Here is a 23,416-nt window from a genome sequence, read left to right on the forward strand (position 1 = left end):
CTATGAGCCCCCCACCCCGGTTAGATGGCCAGTGTGTTTGAGAGACTGGAGGTCTCAGGATTCCTTCCTTGCATGTCCATGGTGGTTTATTTTTGTTTAGCTGGGTGCACACCTTAAGTGTTAGTTGGAACATTCCCTCTAGAACTTTCTTCGCAGTAATTTTCCATTTACTGGCTGACCTGCCTGAATTTATTTGTTAAATTTACTAAATGTCTGACCTAGCCATAAGCTGCAGAAAACCAACCAGGGAACTGAAATGAATAGGAAGAAAACACCCTCACTAATTTTCCTTTCTGACAGTTTAGCAGACCCAAAAGCATTTACATTACTTTCACATTCAGGCAGTTAACTTCTGAGTGGTTCTTAAACACCAGGGACCTCTAGCTAGAACAGCCACCTTGGTCAGCAATCCAAGATTTAGGAAGATAGTATATTATTTAGGTAGTGGGAATACAAGCAATTTTATATTGTATATGTGATTTAGTATGTTCTGTGCCAGTTTTATTTCAGATTTAATTCTGGGACATGCTGCACTATGTAGTCCTTTTGGATTTCTGCAACTGTTGCGCTTGGAGCCATGCTCCTGCTGCAGAATTCCAACAGGAGCAAACATATGGGGATTCTTCCGTCCTTGGCTTGCCCCACCATTTGTTCCATGTTTTAAACCAACTGGTGCTGTACCCAGTGGAGTACATCTGTTACAGTTTATTACTAGAAATTTGCAATTCATTTCAGTTTGCTAAAATAATTATAATATTCATGGCCAAGAGTACAGCATTAAGCAATTACAAAAGAGAGTAGGCAAAATTTTGCAGCAGTGTATGTGTGATTCAGGAGCTACTGCTTGGTTTGGGTGATTTGGGCACTCAACAGCCCATCACCAATGAGTCAGATGTGCTCTGACAGTTGAGTTTGATCATCTTGAGAAATTAAAGTAGCAACTGAGATGCTGTAAGTGACATCCCTTATGTGAATGTCCCTGTTCTGTTTTAATTAAGAGTGAAATAAATTAACATAAACCACAACTGAATGCATTTGGTTGCCACATCTTGCTTGAGGTACTCAGCTGGGGAACACCCAGAAATGGAGCAGTGTCTTTACCACTGGAATTGCAGAGGCACATCTGATTACACCCTCTAACTCTTCCTGAAATTCAACAGCATGTAGGCTGCTAAATAGTCTATACCTGTTTGAATGTTGTAACCCACTTTTTTGTCTGTTTGTACTTGGGGGAAGCTGTGAGTTACTGTATTGGGTGATGTTGTTAATTGCAGGTAGAATTTTCAAGTAGGTGAGATTTCTGGTTTGTGGGAAAATGGATTACTGATCAGTCCGGAGTAAACATTAAATAATTGATTAGAAAGTGACCCCTTTGCATTAAAAAAAAAAAGGCCCCATAAACATCAACACAATAATATCTGAATACAACAGATTACTTTTTCATCATTATCACCCACTCAAGCAGACTTTTAAAATAAGGAAACATCCTGCTGATATAGTATGCGTAACCCTATCAAATTTGTCATGTTCAGTCTCCATTTCTGTAAGTCAGTCTCGCACATCTTTGACATATAGTAACAGAATAATCACACCCTGTTCACCACAGTGGAGAAGTATAGTGCTAAAGTCAAGTTTTTTTAAAGGAAGATTTACAAAACCAGTTCTAGGAGTTACAACCAACAATATGCCTGTTTTGGTTCTCCATCACAGACCTGAGTCTGGATCTGTTACTTGCACGCTGTTCACACTCACTCCTTGAATTAAATGAGGTCAGTTTTGCTATTGAAACCTGTCACTTGCCTGATTTTAAAAAGAGCTCGGGTTTCAAAAACCTGATTTAATTTTTTAAGTTATGCTAGTATAATGAAAGACATTAGAAAAGTCGTTCTGCTGGTGTCGTCAGACTATCACTTAAAAGTACAGCTATATTCCCAGCATTTATTTGTGTCCTTGTCATTGTAAGAGAAATGAAGTTGACTCATCAGCTCATTAGGTGTAGAAGCAGGTTCCTGTGAAGGCAAATTGGAATTTATACTGAAATAATGAAACATCCATAAATAACCCAGATCCTTTAAAATATTTTTGCTTGTTTTGTTTTACAAGTGTTACTTGGAGTGATATAATGAAGCAGAATTATGTATTTCTGTATGCCATACACAACAAACATCCAGGGATGGAAACCTTTATCATGGCTGCTAAATATAATTCTGTTTTCTAGCAGTCCTAGAAATATCTTTAAGTACTCAAAATCTAAGTGGTGTGGACAATACAAATCTAAAGAAATTGCTTTCAAACTAAGTTTGAAATTATGTAATTTGAAAAAATAATTCTGTGATTCTATAAACAGGTATATTAAAACACATAATTAGTTTGAAAGCATAAGAAGTCAGAAATAAACAAATTCATATAAAGTTGGTCTATAATATTGAATAATTGTGGTTTGCTTTTTCATAGCACTGTAAATAAGTTGTGTGAGGTGTGATTTAAGAGGCCTTGAACTTTTTTAAAATTTTATCTATGTATTTTAATATTTTCTGTTCTCTTTCTACAGAACATTCTGGCTTTAAATCCCCGACAACAGACGCATGCAACTCTTCATTCAACTGCAGCAAAGAAACAAGTCAAGAAGCAATGGAAAAGGAATTCTGACAAAAGCTGTTCAGTAAGTGCATGTTTATTATTGCATCTGGAATATGCAATAAACCATTGAGGTTGAAATCTTAATTGTGTGAGAAATTCAAATTTGAGTTTCCTGTGTTGTTCAGTAGGCAAATGTGGCTCCTGTAGATACAAAGTTACTTTGTGATCATCTATTTACTTGTCAGAACCAAATACATTGCACACCTTTTTCCTTTTTGGCAACTTAGTAAGTCTTTGATGCAACTTTTTCCTCTTTTGCTACTAAGTCAGATGAGTCTCAAGTCTCACGCTGTGTCAGGGTGTCTCACCACGTCCTGAGCCCCGTGGAGCTGCTCGCTCCCTGGGCAGCAGCACCGGCAGCCGCTGCTGTGCCCTGCTGGGCTGCTGCCCACTGCCTCTTTGCCTTCTGTTTCCCAAGAGTAATACAGGGTAGAACAGCACTTCACTATCCTGAGACTTCAAAAAATAATTTTATGTGAGTACGGAAATAGGGAAATCCATCGTATGTACTTATTTTAAATACTTACATATATATATATGATATATATATATATATACACACTTATATATATATATATATACACACTTACATTATATTTATATATATAGGGCTACCTATATATGTACTATATACACATGACCAAATGTGTATATGTTACCTATAAACAAATACATAACGCTTATATTAAAACATGGCTCTAGATTTTAAATTTTGTACATTGCATTTTTCAGGAAATAGGTGGTTTTAGAACAAATATTTTGTCATTATAAACTGCTTGTATTCGTCAGTATTTCTGCCATTAGATATCATAATTTTCTCTCTAGGTATTTAGGTTCCTAGTCTCAGTGTGATATTTGACTAATCCTATCAGACTTTGTCTCTTTGATCTTTTATCTGATTAGAAGGTTTGTAGTGTTTTTACTGTCTTCCTACAGATTCTCTTAGATAATCCTCTAAATTCAGAAATCTTTTAGGTAGAGTGCTACTTATTAATCTGCAAACTAGTACCCTTATGGGTACAATGTTATGGTGTCTCTTCATACTGTTATCAAAACATCTGTCACTAAGTAGGAAAATTTAGGTTTGATAATTGTCATTTGTTTATTATTAAAAAAACCAAACAAACGGCAAAACACAAACCAAACCAAGAAACTCACAGAGTTCCTCATTTTCTCAAAATTCTGAAATCCAGTATGACTAACAAATATTTACTGGGAGAAGCAACGCAGGGTACAGTTCGCATTTGAACCATGCTCTAGTATAGTTTCCTGTTTTATAGCATTGATTATAAGAATCTCTGTCTTACTAAAGCTAATATTCCTGTTTTCTTTATTTATTGGCTTGGATAATGTTATAATAACTGGAAAATAACAGGGATGATTATTTTGGGATGTCTGATGCAGTTATTGCTCACAACTATGTGTTCCTGTGCCTGGACAGCTGCAGTTTACATTGTTATATTTTCAGGTGACCTGTAATCAATAAATCAATACTGGGCTGTAAACTCCTCTGTTTTCAGAATCTGTTTGTTAGGAAGCTCAGGTATCCATGCAGCAGGGCAGTGAGGTATCTGTGTAGTAACCTGATTAGCTGTTCCAGTGTAAGCTATCCTAGTTAGTTAAACTTCAAGCTATAGCATACATGTATATATCTTCCTAATGAGTGTGTTAACACACATTTTTAAAGCTTCTATGCTTTAAGATCACTGTTGGTTATCTCTGAACTTTCCCCCATATCAGCCTTGTTTGAGTTTTACCTTCAGTTTGTTCATAAAATGTTGGATATTTGAAAGTTTTCCTGTTAATTTTGAAAGTGCATAGCTTTCTAGAAATTGTCTCTCTTCCCGTGTTCCTGCTCTTAGCTGTGTGTGTGTTCTTCATGGTATCCCAAATGTTCTTGGATCCCTAAGGCCTGAGCTTTCCTGGGCTGTGCAAACAGCAGTGATTTCTGGTTTATCTCTAGCTTATATGCCTTGTCTGGATTTTCATTTGAAAGAAATTCTGAAGGTTGTGAAGTATTACCTGATGATGTTTTGGCATAGGGTTACAGTCTAATAAATAACTTGATTTTATAGTTCTGCATTACTGCGTGGAGATTTGTGCAGTTACTGGGACCCTGCGCTGGCAGAGATCTGCTCATATGTTACAACCTACAGGGTTAAAGGTTAGAGATAAGCAGATGGGTATAGCTGTACATGCGCACACCTTCAACACAGATCATTCTTATGTTGTATATTATGAATTATTTGGTAGAAATGTCACATCATTTAGTTTATACGTCATTATAAGAAATGTAAAATGCTTGAAGAAACTGAAAAGGGGTAGTCCCTATTTTTAGGCCAGTAGTGGTCCTAGTTTTTAGAACTGTCAAACACTTCTTTACTCAGAAATACATAGCTTACTTTTAGGTAGTCCCTATTTTTAGGCCAGTAGTGGTCCTAGTTTTTAGAACTGTCAAACACTTCTTTACTCAGAAATACATAGCTTACTTTTACTGTGCAAGATTTACCACATAGCTTACTACTCTGGCAAAAAAAGCCCTACAAAACTAAAAAATCAAACTGAAACCTCTGTCTGGCACCCCATTACATAAAAGACATTGGGAAAAAATGATAGAGTTCTTACATTCTCCAGATCATTGTTGTTGAGTGGTTTTCATAAACAAAGAAAACAAAATGATAGAATCATTTCCTAGCCTTCTTAAAATAAGAAAGCTAATACAGGAAAGGATACATTGAGCACAATTTTCTGTTACAGTCTAAAAAGCCATTGGCAGTAATGTTTAGGCCTGCTAATGAGCAGATCAAGCTCTATTTGAAGCCCATAGGAAGTATACTTGTTGACATTTCCTTAAAATCTGAATTTGGCTTTTAGCTTTCAATTCTTTTAAAGCTGTACTGATTCTTCCTTTGCAGAATTACTGTTGGAGGGAAGGTGGGAGTATGAAAATACAAAACTAATTAAATTAACAGCCCTCAAAACTCTGAACAAAAGCTGCATCTGCTGAGGCATGCACACAGTGACTTTGTAATGTGTAATACACTTCCAGATGGCAGACTTATATATTTCCTCAGAATAATTACACAAGTGAAATTTTAACTCTTTGCCTGCTCTGAGACACTTTTGGGTTGCCCATTAAATGAGTTCTGAAGTGGAGAGTCAATATCTTTCCTTAACATTGTTAAAGCATTGTCCTAAAGGAAGGATCAGTTATGCTTTCAATGAGTCCTATTGTTTATTTACTGTGTTAGCAACCACATTTTACTATAAAAGTGATTTATAGCTGTAGGTGCAAGATCAGTCAGCTTTCCTTCAGAAATTTTAACTCAGAGATTTAGATCAGAGTAGGTAAACTTTATTTCTGAGTCACCATTGGTAACAGTGCAAAACCTAAGCGTTAACACTCTGGTTTCTGAGTCATTCTGAAAGGTGTTATAAACAGATGCCACTAGTCTGCCTGGGGAAACAAAGGTTTCTGTTGGTCAGAAGAAATTAAAAGTAGAAGATCTTTGAGATGGCTATACTGATAGTAAATCATAGAGAAGGATGCAAAATTTAGATCACTTTAGGTCATCAATTTGCAGGTAAAACTAAAGCAAAGAAATGAACTGTGGATGCTGTGAGGACTTGCTTTGGATTCAGGGTTTTCCTAGGTAGTTCAGGATTGTTTAGACATCCAATTTTTTATTTTATTTATGGTTTCCAATTTTCCATAATTCCATTTCTATATGTATTTTATGCTTGCTAACATTTAAATAATGAATTAGATGACCATGCATTGTACACATTTGCGTTATAGCCAGCACATTTGAACTCCTTGCTTTTACAAATAGGACTTCTAAGCATTGTGTGATAAGTTCTTTTACCTTGTATATGTGCGGGTTTGTTGTTTTAATGAAATTCACCTTCACAATTTTTATAAATTTACTTGTCACTGTAGAATTCAGTGGCATGTGGTAGTCCAGTGTGTTTTGGTTTTTTAGTTTTTTTTTTTTTTTTTTTTTAGTGAAACCTTGGATGTATCTGATAAGGATACATAAGATTATATAAACCCACCTATGTATTCAGACTTCCTTTAGTTTCTGCATTTAGAAATAATAGTAGTAATTGCTCCAGATGGAAGAGTTGGAAGTATTTCAATGAGACAAGAAAGGTGAAAAGGAAATGAGGTTTAAATTGGTTTGTAGTTAATTGCCATAGCCTGTAACAGTATTGATTTTGTGGCAGTAGTAGCATCGTTCTTTGTCCTTACGTTTGCAAAGCCTGATCAGCGTTGTCTGACAGGAGCTTCTCTTCCTTGAACGAAATAATTTTTAAGCTTATTTGGATTTTTGCGAGGCCATCGCTTTTGGGCAAGAGTCTTTAACTGTCCTATAGTTCTCTTCAGCCGTTAGAGAGAACCAAATTCTTGTCTTTCTGTGCAACGTTGCTCTGTGCTAACGGTGGAGAGTGAAGACTGCAGTTCATTGCAAGATGTAACAGATCACGTTGCACTTCGTATTCAGAGGACAAGGTTGCTCCCTTCAAACAGTAATAGTAAGAGTTTAGTAAAACTCCAAACAGCTTTTTACTTTGATGATACTTCTATGGCTGTCAGTGCTGTGTATGAACATCGGTAAAAGGAATTCTTATTTAAAAAAGATTTGGGAGACCACTTAGTGTACAAATGTCCAAGCTTGCACAGAAAAATCTGTAAATGAGATAACGCTTTCTCAGCTGTAATCAGTTTGTTACTCTAAATATTGCCTTCTGGTGAGGTGGAAAAATGTCATGTGATTTTTGTGCCCAATCATGTATCACAGTTACAGAATAATCAAGTTAGCAGTTCACAAAGCAAAAATAGTGCAAATTGCAGATTTGAAACCCAGTTCACCCAAGGCCTGAAATCAGGAACCTTGGTGAATAAATGCTTTTTCAGTGAATAATTTGGCCATTTCTAGACATGTATTGATGAAAGATTATATATTTATAAATAAAAAAATGATCCCAAATATTGTAAAATAGAGAACACTCATTAAAGAAAATCAACTCAATTATCTTTACAATCTAAATGTATAGTTTACCTTTGCAAATATTTATTTTTGTCTTCATTGCATATGAATATGCAAGTTTAGCTCTTTTCTGAATGAATATACAATGGCAGATGTCTCTCTAATCGCTGCTCTATTCAAACATTAATTGGTAGAACATATGTAGAATTCTACTAGTCTGAATAGGTATAGGATAGCAGCAGTCTTTTTAATCACATCACTATTCAGCCACTAATTGGTGTGATGATTAAGGGACATTAGAGGGAGCACTTTGACATCTGATTCTTTCAACTAATGTCTGCTTAGTCTGCACTGTATCCATCATGGCCAGACTGATATCTTAAATAAAACGCTCTGATTCCCAAATGTGGAATATACTGCATTAGGATCTTTTGAGGTGATTAGGGAATTTGAGAATGATTCTTTCATTTAACTAGTGATTGACTGTATATGCACAAACTATTCATATGAATAATACATGGGTTACTGAGCATCAGAAAGAGCGGAGAAGTAACATCAAGAGACTTTCTCTTTTCTCACAGTGTCAATAATTAAATATTAATACACATTTTAAAATGTACCAGTTTAATCATTTAGCAGTCAAATTCCTGCTCATGCATTTTTTAGATTAACTAATTACTCTGCATTTTCTCGTATCGATATAATATGCTGGCATTTATAACCATTTTACTGAAATAAAGTGGTTTACGTGTTTATATATGATATCACTTATATGTGCTCTAAGAAATGCATATTATATTCCTTGAGTTTTCTGTTTTATTTTAGTTTTAATGTCTTAAGGTATTAGTATTAGAATACCTCAATAGCTCCTAACTCACTTGAGTACTACAAATTAGTACTTTTATGCACGTTTTCTGTGTATCATATTGTAAATACTAGCTGATGGCATGTTAATACCAAACCCTTTTTCAGTCCTCTGCAAAGAGTTCCGTCTTACCTTATGGCTCCCTTGGAATGCTGTGCAAAACCATCTCTGACCTCTTAACTTCCTCTGTTCAGAGTTCTTCAGGTTTGGTGTTCTTCAGATTCGATGTTGGATGATCCCCCTTCTAATAGAGCAGCACTTACCAAAGATTTTAGTTCCAGGTGTGTTTCTAATCTTAACCATTTAAAAACTGAAGTGTATCCAAGTTGCAAATTGTTTGGTTTTACACATACATACATGACAAAATGAAAAATGTTTGTCTGCTGCAAATGCTAGGTAAGCCTGATCAACTCCTTCCCCTTCATTAAAGCTGAGCAGATCAGAGAGTAGATATAGGACCAGAAACAATCTTCACTGTTAACTTTCATCTTCTGCTTAGCCTTATGTTCTTTTAGATGTGGACTTCTATATGTGCACTTTCCCATGGTTATTGGATGGAGATAAAGGTACCTTCTTGTGCTGATGTGTTGGAAAACAGAATAAATAACAAGAAGACTAGCTCTTCTTTTTTCATTTCCTCTACTCTCACTTTTCCTTTCTTTTGTAAACCATTGCATAAACTGAAACCTATACTGCTCTTGCGCTCTTTCTTTTCTGCTCCTAGACTTTCTTCTTGTTACAGTGAAAGCCCCATCTCTGTTCTGTTTAGAAATCTATAAAATTAAAAACAATCATGAGCTTTAGGTTGAGAAATTGCAAGTACTTGAACTTGGTTTCTTGGAGAAATCTTGGCCATTGTTAACCTTTTAGTAATTACTTGCTTCAGGTCTATTTATATTGTGTAAGTCCTGGAAGACATCTGCTTGCTAGAAGCAAAAGTTGCTGAAAGACCAATTTTAGTGTGAAGGAAGTAGTGTAGCTTACTGAATGATGTATATTAAGCAGAGCTGGTAGCACCGTACAATATTAAGTTGCACCGAAGTGCTCATTACAAGATGCTGCATGTAGCCTGTCTGCAACTTTGCTATATATTTGGACCAAAATTTTCTGGGTACAGTCCATCTTTTTTTTTTTTTTTTTTGGTAATGCAAATTAAAAGATCAGTCATAGATGGGTAGCAAAAAATCACTTGATTTAAGTAGGAATGAACAGGTCTGACAGAAAGTCTTGGTTTTGTTCTTTTAACCAATCCCGATAGTATTATATTTTAAAAAAACAGTAGCATCCTCATGCTTTGAAGCAAGGATGTGTAACAAGCATGAAAAAGTATGTTGGTACAACAGAACTGTCCAGAAGCTTTGAAAACCTTACCTTGACCAGTTTCTGTTTCATTTTTATCACAAGGTACAGTCCTCAGGTGGAAAGCAGTTAACTGCCTCATCACTCACTACTCCTTTGCTTACGATATTCAGTATTTTTTGCTTATAGTAGTGTCCTGGTTTCAGGAACTCTTAAATTTTTGGTGGTACATCTCAGGAATGATTTAAGACTTTCATAACAATTTCTTTGTTGTTTTATAAACTGATATGTTGTTTGAATATAGTGTTGAAAATAAACATAGTATCCCATCCAGTATTGATATCAGAAATGTTTGTGGGATCCTTGAGCCTGCAAAGATGCCATGTACTCCTTGGTACGAGAATCTTCCTTATAGTATGTGGGCTTCATATTGATGAAATGGCAACCGGCGGGTGGTCCGGTCTCTGGAGCTGTGGTGTTGCCATGTTGAAGCATATTCCCTCTTAGTCTTTTTGTCTGTGTGCCTGTTCCAGCTGTCTTCAGAAGGCTACATGTGCACACTTTCTGCAGTCACTTTGATCTCCAATCAGTCCTATTTTTTCAGCAAATATCTGGAACAATCACTCAGCAAAAATACAGCTAGACATTTCTTGACAGATATTTGTATAATCCATTTCTAAAGGCATATGGTGATGGAGACTTCTTAGGACGCATCTTAATTGAGATCCTTTTTCAGTGATAGAAAACAAGATAAGGGTTGTATTTTGGTAAGTTGTGTGCTCCCTGGGTATTTGTTTTATCTAGACTACAATTTTGTTTGTCTTATGAAAATGTGGTGTAGAATACTTATAAAAAAAGTTTACTAAAAATTTGTCACATCTATGACTTATTCATGAGACCATTCATCCTCTTAAGGACAGAAAATAAGATTGATTTAACTTTGTCTTTACATGCCCATGTTGGCTTTTTTAATATCACAGTATTATTTTTAATAAATGTACTCAATTTTCTCTGCAGGGGCTATAATTGCTATTTTCGCTCCATTTTTTGTAAAGTGAAACATTATGTTTGTCTCTTTTGGCCTCTTGGAAACCCAAGACCTCAGAGTCTTCGGGAACAATTGATAGTGGTCCATGAAATGCTTCAGCTAGTTCCTTGATGCCTCAGTGATACGTGAACAGCATCTGCCTGATTAAAAAAAAAAAAAAAATCAAAAGCATCTTCTCTCCATACTCAAGCCTGCAATCCTGTCTTCTTGCTAAATATAATACTTTTAGTGATAGTTATGGCTAAACCATGCCATCTTCATGAAGAGAGCAGGGAAGGCTGTGAATAATTCAGTTCACTCTGCATCATTTGTTATTTGCTCTCCTTTCCTGTACATAACCTGTATTTCTCTTCATTTTCTTCTTAGTTCTCATGTATATAGAACCTTTTTATTATTATTTTTTAAATCTTCCTTACTAATTGAAATTTTCTTGGTGCCTTAGCTTTATGATTTTACTCCTATAGGGTTTGTGCTGTTCATCTAAATGTAGAAATTGATATACTTAGGTATGTGTCATACTTTCCCTACTTTTATGATTTTGATTTCCAGTCCATGGGGGAGACATGATATTATCATGAAGGTCTTTTAAGTGCTTGCTTTTTTTTTTTTTTTTTTTTAATTTCCTTTTTCTCCTCCTCCTTCTTTGCTCAGGAATAGTTTCCCTTCATGCATTTCTATCAAGGTTTGCTCTCTCTCCTGCTTTCCTTCACTGATCAGTTTATCTTTCAGGAAACATACCAACCTGATCTCTGGGTTTATTGAAATTGTATTTTCTGAAGTTCACCGTCCTCATTCGGTTACCCTCACAACTTTCTATACTTGGAACTGATTGTAATGCTGTTAGAGATGTAAGTCATTGTAAGACGATTTGACTTTCTATATACAGCCTGGAAAACCACAGATCCCAATAACGGTAGGGTGCAGGTATTCTTTGATGTGAAAACTGACAAACTTTGTAACAGTTATTAAATCAGAAACGCTAACATAAAATTGTAAATAGTATCAACTCTTACTAATTCAGGTATCAAGCAGAATACACTTGAGTGTTAAATGTAGCAAATGGGGGAAGTTGAAGAATAGGTAATCACAGAATACGATGTTCATCAAGCTTTTTTTTTTTTTTGAGTTTATTTAGTGTAAGTTCTATAGAAGAATTACCCAAATTTATTTTAGTATTTTATAAGACAAACCCAGAAGTTAAGAAAACTATTTAGATCTCTAAACTGAACAGCTCAAATACATGAATTTTGAGGAGATTATTACTAATTCAAATATACAAAAGGTATTTGGAATTTGCATCCCAACTTGTAAAGAATAGTTTCAGACTGAACTGGAAAACAACTTCAAAAAGAATATTAGGAGTGTGGGGATAACCCACAGGGAATTGAGAAAAATGGGATTGATTGGCAAAGCCAGAAGTACAGAGGGAAAAGTGAGAATTTTCAAAAGTCAAGTTGATTCACACCTGGCAAAAGAAATTAAAACAAATAGTAAAAGGTTTTTCAGCTATATAAAACAAATAGTAAAAGGTTATTCAGCTATCTAAATTAAAAGAAACAAAAGAACAAGTAAAGCCAGTGTGAAGATAGGATTAAACATCCTAGGTATTGTCTAAAATCTTTGTAAATCGTTGTCCTAGTTTCAGTAAAATGGGAGTAAAACAAGAGGTGGCTAGTGGGCAGACAAGTGCAGAAATGGAAATTACCCCAGAAAGGCCAGAAGGAAAACTTGAAAGGTTTCAGCTCTGAAGTCAAAGGAACAGAAAAATGTCTGTGAAAGTATCACAGAAAAATTGATATGTGAAAATACAGGCCTAAGAGTAAAGCAAGCTGTATGTTATAGTACTTGATTAAAGAATAGCCGATGTAGTTTCTGTATGTTAAAAGATGGAGAATTGATGGGCAGCTATAATTGTTAGTCTCATATCAGCAGCATGCAAAACATTGAAAACAAGTTTTGAAGCGTAGATTTATTAAACAAACTAAGGTAAATATACAATGGAATAAGATATATTGGGCTATATTGTTAGGGATAGATCATGACACACTGACAAGGGTTTTTTTTGGCTAATTAATAATGATGTATCATCTATTTAGATTAAAATAGTAACATGGATAAGGGACTGGCTAGAAAGGAAATGAGAGTGAGTAGTGCTCAAAAAAGAGCTTCTGAGCTTTGAGTAGAGCTTGTTGAAGGATCAGTCTTCAGATTCATACCATTTAATATTTTCATTAATGAGCTTGACATAAATATTAGGAGTGTGTTACAAGAAAGTCGACAGGCACTGTCAATACAGAAGGAACTAGAACATCATAAAGAACTGACACCGGAATTTAGAATAAAAAAAAAAAGATAAGAATAAATTTAAAAGTGCAATTAGGAGACTGTACAGCCAAGGGCTGAGGAGAGAAGAATGACTGGGAGCTTAATGGTTGGAATTAAGAGAGAGGATGTTTTAGAAATACCAGCTGATCAGAGGGTGATGGTTCCATCAACTGGATGAGAAAATCTGAACGTCAAAGCAACAGAGTAACTCTCATCATCCAAGTTGTCACTTCCAGTCTCCTATATACTTTAACATTTTGGACCATAAGTGACTGATACAGCACACTCAGTTATTTTATAGACTTTCTGTGCCGATTGCTGGCTGTTAAAAGCGGATATTCATAGTATGTAGAATAATTGCTTTTAAATCACTTCAGATGCTGTAGTTATGCATGTCATTGAAATGTTCATAGCGAAAAATAGTCCTGCCTCCAAATAAGGTTTTGAATAGTGTGCAGTAAATAAGGCTACACACTAAGCATAAATGTTGAAAGGCTATTGATTAGGTGAGCAGTCCATTCTGTATCCTGAGTCAGGCAGTGCTTCTGTGTAAAATAGCATATGATCATATCATTAAAACTGCTGTTTTGTTGCATATGCATGAAAGGGCCACATCCAGTTTTGAAACAGCAAACGTTTTTAAAGCATTTTTGAATTTAAGTGCTTGACTTTGCGAAGCCTATGTTTGTTTTATGGTGGCCTATATCACCTAGGAGTTCTGCTGTGTTCTCCAACCAACTCTGTGTACCCTACTTTGGCCTTTAATTTCTAAAAACTTTAGTGTGGGAATGAGGCTAATAAACTGGGATTGTCTAAATATTAGTTTCTGTCCTTTGTTTACCTATGTGGATCATTTGCAGTTTCTCTTTACTACGTATAATTTGTACCTGACAGATGTAGACTGATGCTGTTAAATGTCTTTTTAAGGTATGTGCTCTGATGTATTTTCTTTTCACTTGCTACGGATACTCTGCTATGAGGACATCAAATTGCTTTGAGGCTGATTTAGCTATATAAAAAGTTCTTAGGTAATAACATTTATTTGCCCTTCAGAAAGATACATGTTACCTGAACATTTCCTCCATTCTGTAGAGCTTCATCACAGGGTGGTCCTTAACCCAATTTATGTAGTTATCTTTTGCTTTAGCATTTCTATTTCTTGACTCCCATTCCAGGACTCATAATATCCTTAGAGTTTTAGTGCCTTGGATAAGCATTATTTACATCCCCAAATTAAAAAGACATTTATTTTTCAGACATTGTCATTGGCTGTTGGAAGGAGCCATTCATTGCTGTGGAATAAAAGAGGATTGTCAAGGAAACTGGTTTAGTATGTGAACTCATGATACTCAGTTTAGTTAATGCTGGTTCATCAATACTTTGCAAAGTATGGACTTAATGAGCATTTGTTTCTAACTTTTGAAGATCAAGCCCAGCAAACTTTTGTTTTAAAATAAAAGAGAGGGTGGGAGGGAAGCTTCACTTTCTATTCTGTAACATTTGAAGTCATTAGAAATCATAGATATTGAAAATCTTTTAAGCTTGGCTCCATAAACTTTAGGAACAAACTGCGTTTTTGACAATGCTTGGACCATTTTTCTTATCCCGTACAAACTGGAGGCTACCTACTATATTTTCTTTAGTGTAAAGCTTTCAGAAGCAACTTTGCGAGAGTGTAAGAAGTCAATGAATCTCTGCCAGTACTGCATACACAGTAACTATTTAAGAGTTGGGTGAATTTAACACAAGTTTTGATTTCATAAGAAATATTATTTACATTTTATTTCTCAAAGGTTGTAACAGTAGTAGCATTAGTGAACCATAATAACATATAAGCTACGCGTGTTTTATGCAAATGGGAGTACCTGAGATGGGGGCAGCGCACCTCAGAGTACGGGGCCATTTCTTGTGCTGGAAGAGTAGTCCTGTTGTTGGTTCTTTTTCTGGAGTTGTTCTTTCTCATTTACATTTTCCTCTGCATTTATTTGCTAGTGAATGGACAAACAATGTGAGAAGGATCTTGCATATATTTGTAGCAATAAGTCTGAAAAGCTCTGTTGCCACCAGAGCTCTAGAAAAGCTGTGGAGAGGTACAGGGCGTTGCTAGGCAACATGGCATGGCCACAGATAGTATTTTTCTTTTAATTTATTTATTCCTCTAGTTTGAGTGTGTCCTGCTTGGGGCCATTTGGGTAATAGTTAAGCAAGCACATAGAAATCAGAGAGCTGCAGGAGTGGAACAGAGGAATGCAATATAAAAAAATAAAAAAGGAAAAGCCGTGACACATAATGAAACAGACCAAGAGACATGAAATAATTAGTAAGGACTAGGGGAAAAAAATAAACAAGTGTGGAGAAACAGAACAGGAGAGGAAAAAACCTCAAGTAATGGAGAAAAAAAAACATAGGGCACTATTGAAGAAAAATTAAAAATGGAAAGCTCAAACAGTTTATACACAAGGGAAACAGGGAAACTGCTGCATAAGAATAAGAATTAAAAATCGGAGATAAAAATGGCTTTGAGAAGAAAAAGGAGAAATTTGGTAATCATGTTAAAAGAATAATGATTTTTGTTTCTTTTTGCTTTGCAGCCACCCTGCTCTTTCCTATTGCTCTGTTTGCACTTATACAATAGTAGTAGTGACACTCAGGAGCTGGGGACTGATTAATAAGTCCAATATGTTTTCAAGAGAGGAAAAAATAAAGTAAGAGTTTCAGTGTTATTTAGAAAATATTCAGTGTGTATGTTTGAAAATAGCATTTTCAAAACTAGGTTATTGTGTTTTATTGTACAATGCAGATGATTATACTAAGGGTACTAGGTTAAGCTCTGCAGGGAGGGAACGGGTTTTTCATAGTCTCCAAGTTAAACGCATTAAGCAGTGCCAGGTCTGTCCTTTGCAATGTCCTGGAAACCAAAAGCCCTTCGCTTGCAGTAGCTGAAGCCACTTCTAGACTTAAGAGTAGCATAGGCATGTGAGGAAAATGCTGTGACAGACCCAGTCGTGCTGAGAGACTCAATTTATTAGCTCAGGATCTGTGTTACCTAGCCCAAATGTCTTGAGGAGCGCTGTTTGTGAGACCTGAACCAGACTCCTTAAAGAGTGCTAAGCCTAACTCGTACCAAGGAGCCTTGAATCACGCTTCTGTTCTGGTGACTCTTGGCTCCATGTCCCTGCTTGCTTGGGAATTTCTGGGAAGGTGCTGATGTAGTGCTTTAGGGCATGCTTGTATTGCTCACCTCAGGCTGGACACTGCAATTTTTAAGAGACTGACAGGAAGGGGAATACAGCAGTCTGAGCTGTCTGAAGGCAGGCCAGAAGGTTTTGGGAGAAGAAAGCTACTTGGGTGGAGACATGAAAGCTTCCCAAGGAGTAAAAACCTTACAGAGAAGACAGTAAATGGAACACAGAACTGTAATATTATAGAAGAGTGTCTGGTGCCATACTGAGGTATTGGGTTGTTAGATGCTCTTCTCTCTAAGACGGTAAATGGAACTGAGACCTGAGGCTATATATATCCTGGATGTTGTTTTCAAGCTGCATGTGAATAAACAGCATTACAGCAGCATTCTCCTAATGCTCTTTCTAATGTTCACCGTGGAAAAAAAAATTTTGAATGCCCTGCTGACAAATGTAGCTACACATAAACCTTGTTCATTTCTGTATATAGGAAAGTTCTCGTTCATGTCATTTCTTACAGAAGAGAGACTGATACAGTTTATTCCCTTAAATTTGTATTGAGAGATTCTCAAGCTTATTAAACATGCATGGTATCTTATTCAAAGAAAATTACAACTTATTTGAGCAGTTTTCCCTCAGTTTTGGTTATGTCTGTGTCTGTAAATAGATGACACAACAGATGGTGATAACTTCATAGGATCTGCAACAATTGTAATAGCCCCGTGCCTCTGATTTTCTGAATTTCTTTTGAGAGGGAAAAATATTTTACAGCAACAGTGTTTGTACTGTCCTACTTTGTGTTCACCCCCACCTCGAGACTTGACTTTCCCCTCCTTAGCAATGAGTGTAAGCTTTCATTTTGACTAACTTGGCTTGATGCATGATATTTAAAGATATGTAACTGTGTTGACTGTGTTGTGGCTCACAGTGAACCAATTTAGTGGTTCTTTGTGCTTTCCAGTTTCTCTCCCCCCCACCCCCCTTCCATTTGTTTCTTCTGACTTTGTATATATTATGGTCTGAGGTCACTGTCTTGTCTCTAGTTTTACAAGAAGGTTTTAGATACCAGTCAGTGATGAGCATAGTAAAAAATGCCTATGAGTATAGTAGTCTTTTCAGTATTTTTCTTTATGGTATTTTGAGGGAAAAAAAAAGTTTTCCTCTGATTTAGCTAGTTTAGATGGCAATTAATATAAAATGTATTTAAATACTTGACTTTCCTGAACATCTCAGTAAAAGGACATGTCTTTTGAATCTCAAAGAAAATGGAAATAAAGGAGAAATTACAACCTAGGTTTTGTTGTTGTTGTTGCTGGTTTTGTGTGTGTGTGTGTGGTGTGTTGCGGTGTGTGCGTGTTTTGTTTTGTTTTTTTTTTTCTTCAGAGATATGTGATGTCCCTTCTCCTTGCAGGTGGGTGGACTAGGTGACCTTTGAAGGTCCCTTCCAACTCAAACTATTTTATTAATATGATTCCATGACTTGTCAACTGACATGTCCTGCTATCATCTACAGTTCCTTCAGAGTCAACACGTCGTTTAAAACATAAGAGCTGAGGTAACGTTTTGTCGGTGCTTGCATATGGTCTTCATAGTTAATGAATGAGCTTCAGATTGTCTTAAGTCAAATTATTCTTCAGTTTTTTGTGAGGAATGATAGTGATGGAGAATCTGATACAAAATGCCAGCATATAACACAATGCCATGAGGGTCTTAATACAAGGGTTGTGCTCTACTGGCTGCAGTCTTTTTCCTAATTCTCATTCCTTTGACTCAGGGATATGGTTCTCAAGCAAACTTAATATTTCCAGTTATTCCTCTGGGGAAATCTAGTCTCAATTTCATATTTGGCTTTGTCTGTGGTAAGTACCCTGAACTGTCACATGAGGAAATTTGTTTCATTGCTATCTAAGTCATCTTTTATGTTGTGATACTGCTTTTCAGATAACATGGTAAACCAGAATAGAAGCGCATATACTCTTTTCTTGGTAATTCACCGAGTCAGAGGATGGGATCTTAATAGTATTTTTTGCGGAATTGTTTCAGCTTTTTGCAAAGAAAGTTTGGAGGAAAGATGCTCCTTTATGAGGACTTGGCCAGTGAGCATAGTGACATATAGCCACATATGGTTATGGCAAGAAATATGGTTAGTTCCAGCACTGATGTATTGTTCATTCTGAGCTGTCACTTCAACTGTTTTCTTCAACTGAGCTAAGCAGAGGATGGCATTTTTCTCTCCCTTCCTGCAGGACAGAAATGTTAGGCTGCTTGGAGCCCCGAAGTCATAGATCCTACAGTATTTTCCGTATAAGAGTCTAGTCCCTTGATATTGTCACCAGGTCTTCGGCTCTTGGCCTTGTATTTACCTTCTTTTCAGGCTCTTTCCAAGGGACTTAATGACTGTTTTATGTAAGTCTTTCAGTGGTTGGTGAAAATTTGGAATACACAATTTACTAAGTAGTACATGGAATGTGGTTTAGCTGGTGCATGTGTTTCTATAACTGTCAATAGAAAGACATGATCTGGAAGATTAGAAGGACCTTGGCAGGACCCTGCTGTTGTGGCTTAACCCCAGCTGGCAACTAAGCACCATGCAGCAGCTCGCTCACTCCCCATACCCAGTGAGATGGGGGAGAGAATTGGAAGGGTAGAAGTGAGAAAACTCATGGATTGAGATAAAGACAGGTTAATAGGTAAAGCAAAAACCATGCATGTGAGCAAAGCAAAACAAGGGATTAATTCACTACTTCCCATGGGGCTGGCAGGTGTTCAGCCATCTCCAGGAAAGCTGGGCTCCATCCTGTGTAGAGGTTACCTTGGAAGACAAACACCATCACTCTAAACGTCCCAGCTTTGTTCTTCTTCCTTCAGCTTTATATACTGAGCATGACGTCATACGTTATGGAATAGCCCTTTGGTCAGCTGGGGTCAGCTGTCCCAGCTGTGTCCCCTCCCAGCTCCTTGTGCATCCCCAGCCTGCTCGCCGCTGGGATGGTGTGAGAGGCAGAAAAGGCCTGGGCTGTGTGTAAGCACCACTCAGCGGTAACTGAAACATCCCTGTCTCCAGCACAAATCCAAACCAGCCCTACGCCAGCTACTGTGAACAAAAATTAACTCTGTCCCAGCCAAAACCAGAACACTTGCCTAGTCAGTCCTCAAAGTTATTTGGGAAAGAAGCTTATGCAAAATCATGAGAAACAGCTTAGGCAGATTAGCTTCTGCAGAATTGGTTGGGAAAATTGTGTCCTGTTGTATTATTATTTTTTTTTTTTAGATAATGAGGCAGCTATAAGGAAGATGCAGTGCATGGTGAACCTTGAAAGATGATGTTTTGTTGTGGCCCTTCTGAAAAATACTATTGTTGGAGAATAAAGTGTGTCTTGTAAGAGACGAGAGATGGCATCTTGGGCTGAGGAAGCACAGCTGCTGCATGTACTTTGCTTTTTTTCCTCTACATAGGGCTGGTCTGTGTTGTTTCAAGATAGCATTTAAGCATTTTATTGTAACTTTAATTTTTGAAAAGCTCTTCTATTTAAAAATTCTTTACCAATGCATGAAAAATAAGAGGGAACCTGTAAGCTGGTACTCTCAAATATGTGGGCTTAGTTCCTTAAATTTTTGGTCATTTGGCTTCTAAAAAAGCAGGGGCTTTTGGGTATATGCTTTTTCTTATGCTCTTTGTTGAAGGTCAAGAACATAATCTGTTCTTTAGGAGTACAGTTCTACCTGCATTTTAAAGATTCTTGCTTTTTTTTTTCAAGGTTATGAGCTCTGTAAATGTTAATTCTCAATATGAGTCTGGTCTTTACCCACACACTCTCATTTTATTTAATCTCCATGAGTCAGGAGAATATTTGCCTAAGCAGAGTAAAGAGTCTCAAGGGAAAATGAGGTAGGTTGAGGTATGGGAAGGTACTGTGAGGGGAGGAAGTATAGCATGTGGGATATTTTTTTTCTTACCAATCTTTGTTTAGATGTATTTTCACTGTCAAGTGAAAATACTATATTTAGAAATTCTTTGTAGAGCCTGTCTGTCTTTACTTGGACTTCAAGACCTTAAAGAATTAAATCGTAAATTGTAAATTTATGCTATGCATATCAAAGATTCAGAGGATTCAACCATCCAGAAAGGACCTTTAACTTCTGTGAAGGCTCTCACGTAGTGCTCGGGCTCTCCAATAGGATGAAGGCAGGACCGCAGCTGCATTAAAAAATAAAAAGTATCTGGACGAAGCTTGTTAAATTCTAAGAGAGGATGTATATTGTTCCCTGCTACAGAGTCCAGTTCCATACAGGAAAGCAGCCTTGAAACTGTCCCTTTCAGATGCAGAGGGACCGGTAGCTTTTTGCTAATTCCTCCTCTTCATCTACTGATGAAGTTCAAAATTTGTTCTAGGAAGAGAAGGAAAAAAGTGGGAGAGGCAAAAGTTTTCCTTCCTTTATGTTCTCAAAGTTTTCTCTGTCTTTCAAAGCTGAGTCACAAGGGGAGGAGTGTTATAAAATGTCCTGTCTAGTGGCACCACCCGCATTCTCTGCTCCTTCGTTATTTCCAGCTGTGCCTCCGCTGTCTTGCATATCTTTTGTAGCTTTTTATTATTTTCTTTTGAGTTCTTTGGTCCACTATTCTTTGTGTTGCATGCTTGGTCCTTTCAGAATGTCTTTTCTCATCTTCCCTGTATCACTGCTATCTGATGTGTTATCCATTGCCAAAACACGTGGTGTCTGCATCTGCTCTGACAACAGCAGGTTGAATACAAGCAAGATACCATACCCCTATGTGAACACTGAGAGGCTGTTATAAATTTGCTACTTGAAATTTGTGCATGAAACTGCATGAAAAGGAAGTTAGCAGAATGCCATCTCAGATTGGAAGATCTCGATAAAATTTCAAACTAAAGTGTTATGTATGTTCAACAAGTAATTAGCTTTTATATAATTACCTGTCTTTAAGGATTAAGTGCATCATATTTTAAAATGGGAAAACGTAAAAAAATCCGAAATTGTCTGCTTCCACTTCAGTATTCCCAGTTACATTGACGGTATTTCTGGTAATGAATAACAAAAAACACACTTGCAGTTTCAGAAAATATCTCATGCATTGGAGTTTCCTGGTATCAGTCCTGTTTTAGCAATATATTCCTGTTAGTGGAGGAAATGTGATAATTGTGTTTGAGTTTGCATGTGCACTATTTCTAGTGCTTTAAAAATCATATTCCTCTTAAAAAAACCTGAGAAAAATTAGCATGGTTATGCTAATTAGGAATTGATTATAGCCACCCACAATTCTATGTCATATTTTTTCTATGGATTTTTATTTTATTACTGACAGAGCTGGTTTTCTGTTGGAAGTCTGCTGGTTTTGATGGATTAATATCTATATTTTTCAAGGAGCCTGTCTGGCCGATATGGCTGTATCACATAATGAAAAAATTGCTATAACAAATGTTCATGTATTATGAATGACATACTGTCAAATGTTATGTAAATACCTGAGGCCTCAATATACTTTCTGCAGATATTAGGAATATATACTTATTTTAAAAATACCAGTTTTTTCTTTGTGAACAGCTGGTCAGGTATCAGTTTTAAGTTGCTTCTGCCCCTGTTTGGAATAAGAACACCTTGAGAATTAATCACAGCAAGTAGGAAGGAGGAATTTAGTAGGTAGGTGTTGCATAAATCATAATATCTTACAGTTAGGATTAAACAATCATTTTACTTGTTTAGTTTTTAAGAATGCTCTTAGATAAAACCCATTGGCAAATGCCATTGGTTTTGTTTAGTTGCTCAATATAAAGGTAGTTTGAGGGGGCTTCCTGTATGGAATACAACTGTCGGCTACTGAATAACTTCAATGAATCGTAGCACCAATATTAGAATAAATGCAATATTTGTAAGCCATTTTATCCTATAGTGGATGGGTGCTTAAGTCTGCGATAGAGGACCAATGGAACCATTAGGTTTTTGTATTGTTTCAGTGTAGAAAGATAATCTGTTCTAAATCAGGAAAGAAGTCTGCTAAGAATATTTGGATTTCATTGGAATAAAGCACAGTATTATATAAGTTCGCATCAAAAGTAGTAGATGTGCTATTCCAAACTCATAACAATTGTCTATTAGTCTGTTTTTAATAATTTTTCTTTGGCATGTAATCCTGTTTAATTAGATTCTACTCTCTCTGTTGTTTCAAGATTCCATAAACTGGAGTCTTATATACCAGCTGCTAAAGCAGGAGTTACTGTCTAAATGATATTCACAATGAGTATTTGGAAGGTTTACAATTATACCCTTGCTAATAAATTGTGCTATTTTCCCCAACAGTTTTAAGTGCTAATCTTCAGAAGGCATTTTAAAATTAGCTAAAATTCTGTCAAGAGATTTACAAAAATTGTTAGCATGAAGATAATTATGTCACAGTCCTTGGACTCCATCTCTGATTGTGTGCATAAATCAGAAAATGTCAGCTGTGTTTTCCCTTAATAATTATCCTTGCAGCAATATATTACAGTTTAGATTACTATTATAATGTTGCTTTAGGTTTATAAAACACAAGTTAGTTATTTCTAAAGTTTTACGCTGATGAAATAATTCACATTTCCAGAATAACAAGTGATTATTGGTGTTAATATTTTTTATATTAATAAGGAAATCAATATGGAAATAAGCATTCTACGTTTTTATACAGTCCCCTGAAGAAATCAGCTTTTTTATTACAACTTCATTAAAGGACATCACTTCTACTTATGACCAACATTTTTGAAAGAGCTAGCTGATGTGGTCAGCCTTGTGGCATGTGTGGGAGTTACAGTAGATTCTATAGGTCCCCAACAGTTTTGGCAATCTGTTGTAGGAGCCTGTCTCCTTAAAGGTAACTAATTGAAGTATCAAAGGGAGCTACTACATCCTTCAGAACTTGCACCAGCTTATCTCATTTTAAGCACTCAGAAATCTAGGTAAAATACATTTAATATGCACATTTTAAAATTTGGCTACATAAACATTAGAAAATTAAGACACAATATGTTCTGTAGGAACATTTTTTGTGGATCATATAGGAGAAAACAGAAAA

The 23,416-nt window shown here is 36.2% G+C and overlaps 1 protein-coding gene across 1 annotated transcript in view; it reads left to right on the forward strand.

Moving 5' to 3' along the window:
- Positions 1-23,416, forward strand: part of DPYD (dihydropyrimidine dehydrogenase) — a 348,521-nt gene that overhangs the window by 16,301 nt on the left and 308,804 nt on the right. Inside the window, exon 2 of the mRNA XM_065656297.1 lies at positions 2,552-2,662. Coding sequence (XP_065512369.1) covers positions 2,552-2,662 — 111 coding nt within the window. The remainder of the gene's footprint in view (positions 1-2,551; positions 2,663-23,416) is intronic.

Source organism: Caloenas nicobarica, chromosome Z (assembly GCF_036013445.1).
Source record: "Caloenas nicobarica isolate bCalNic1 chromosome Z, bCalNic1.hap1, whole genome shotgun sequence".
Classification (NCBI taxonomy): Eukaryota; Metazoa; Chordata; class Aves; order Columbiformes; family Columbidae; genus Caloenas; species Caloenas nicobarica.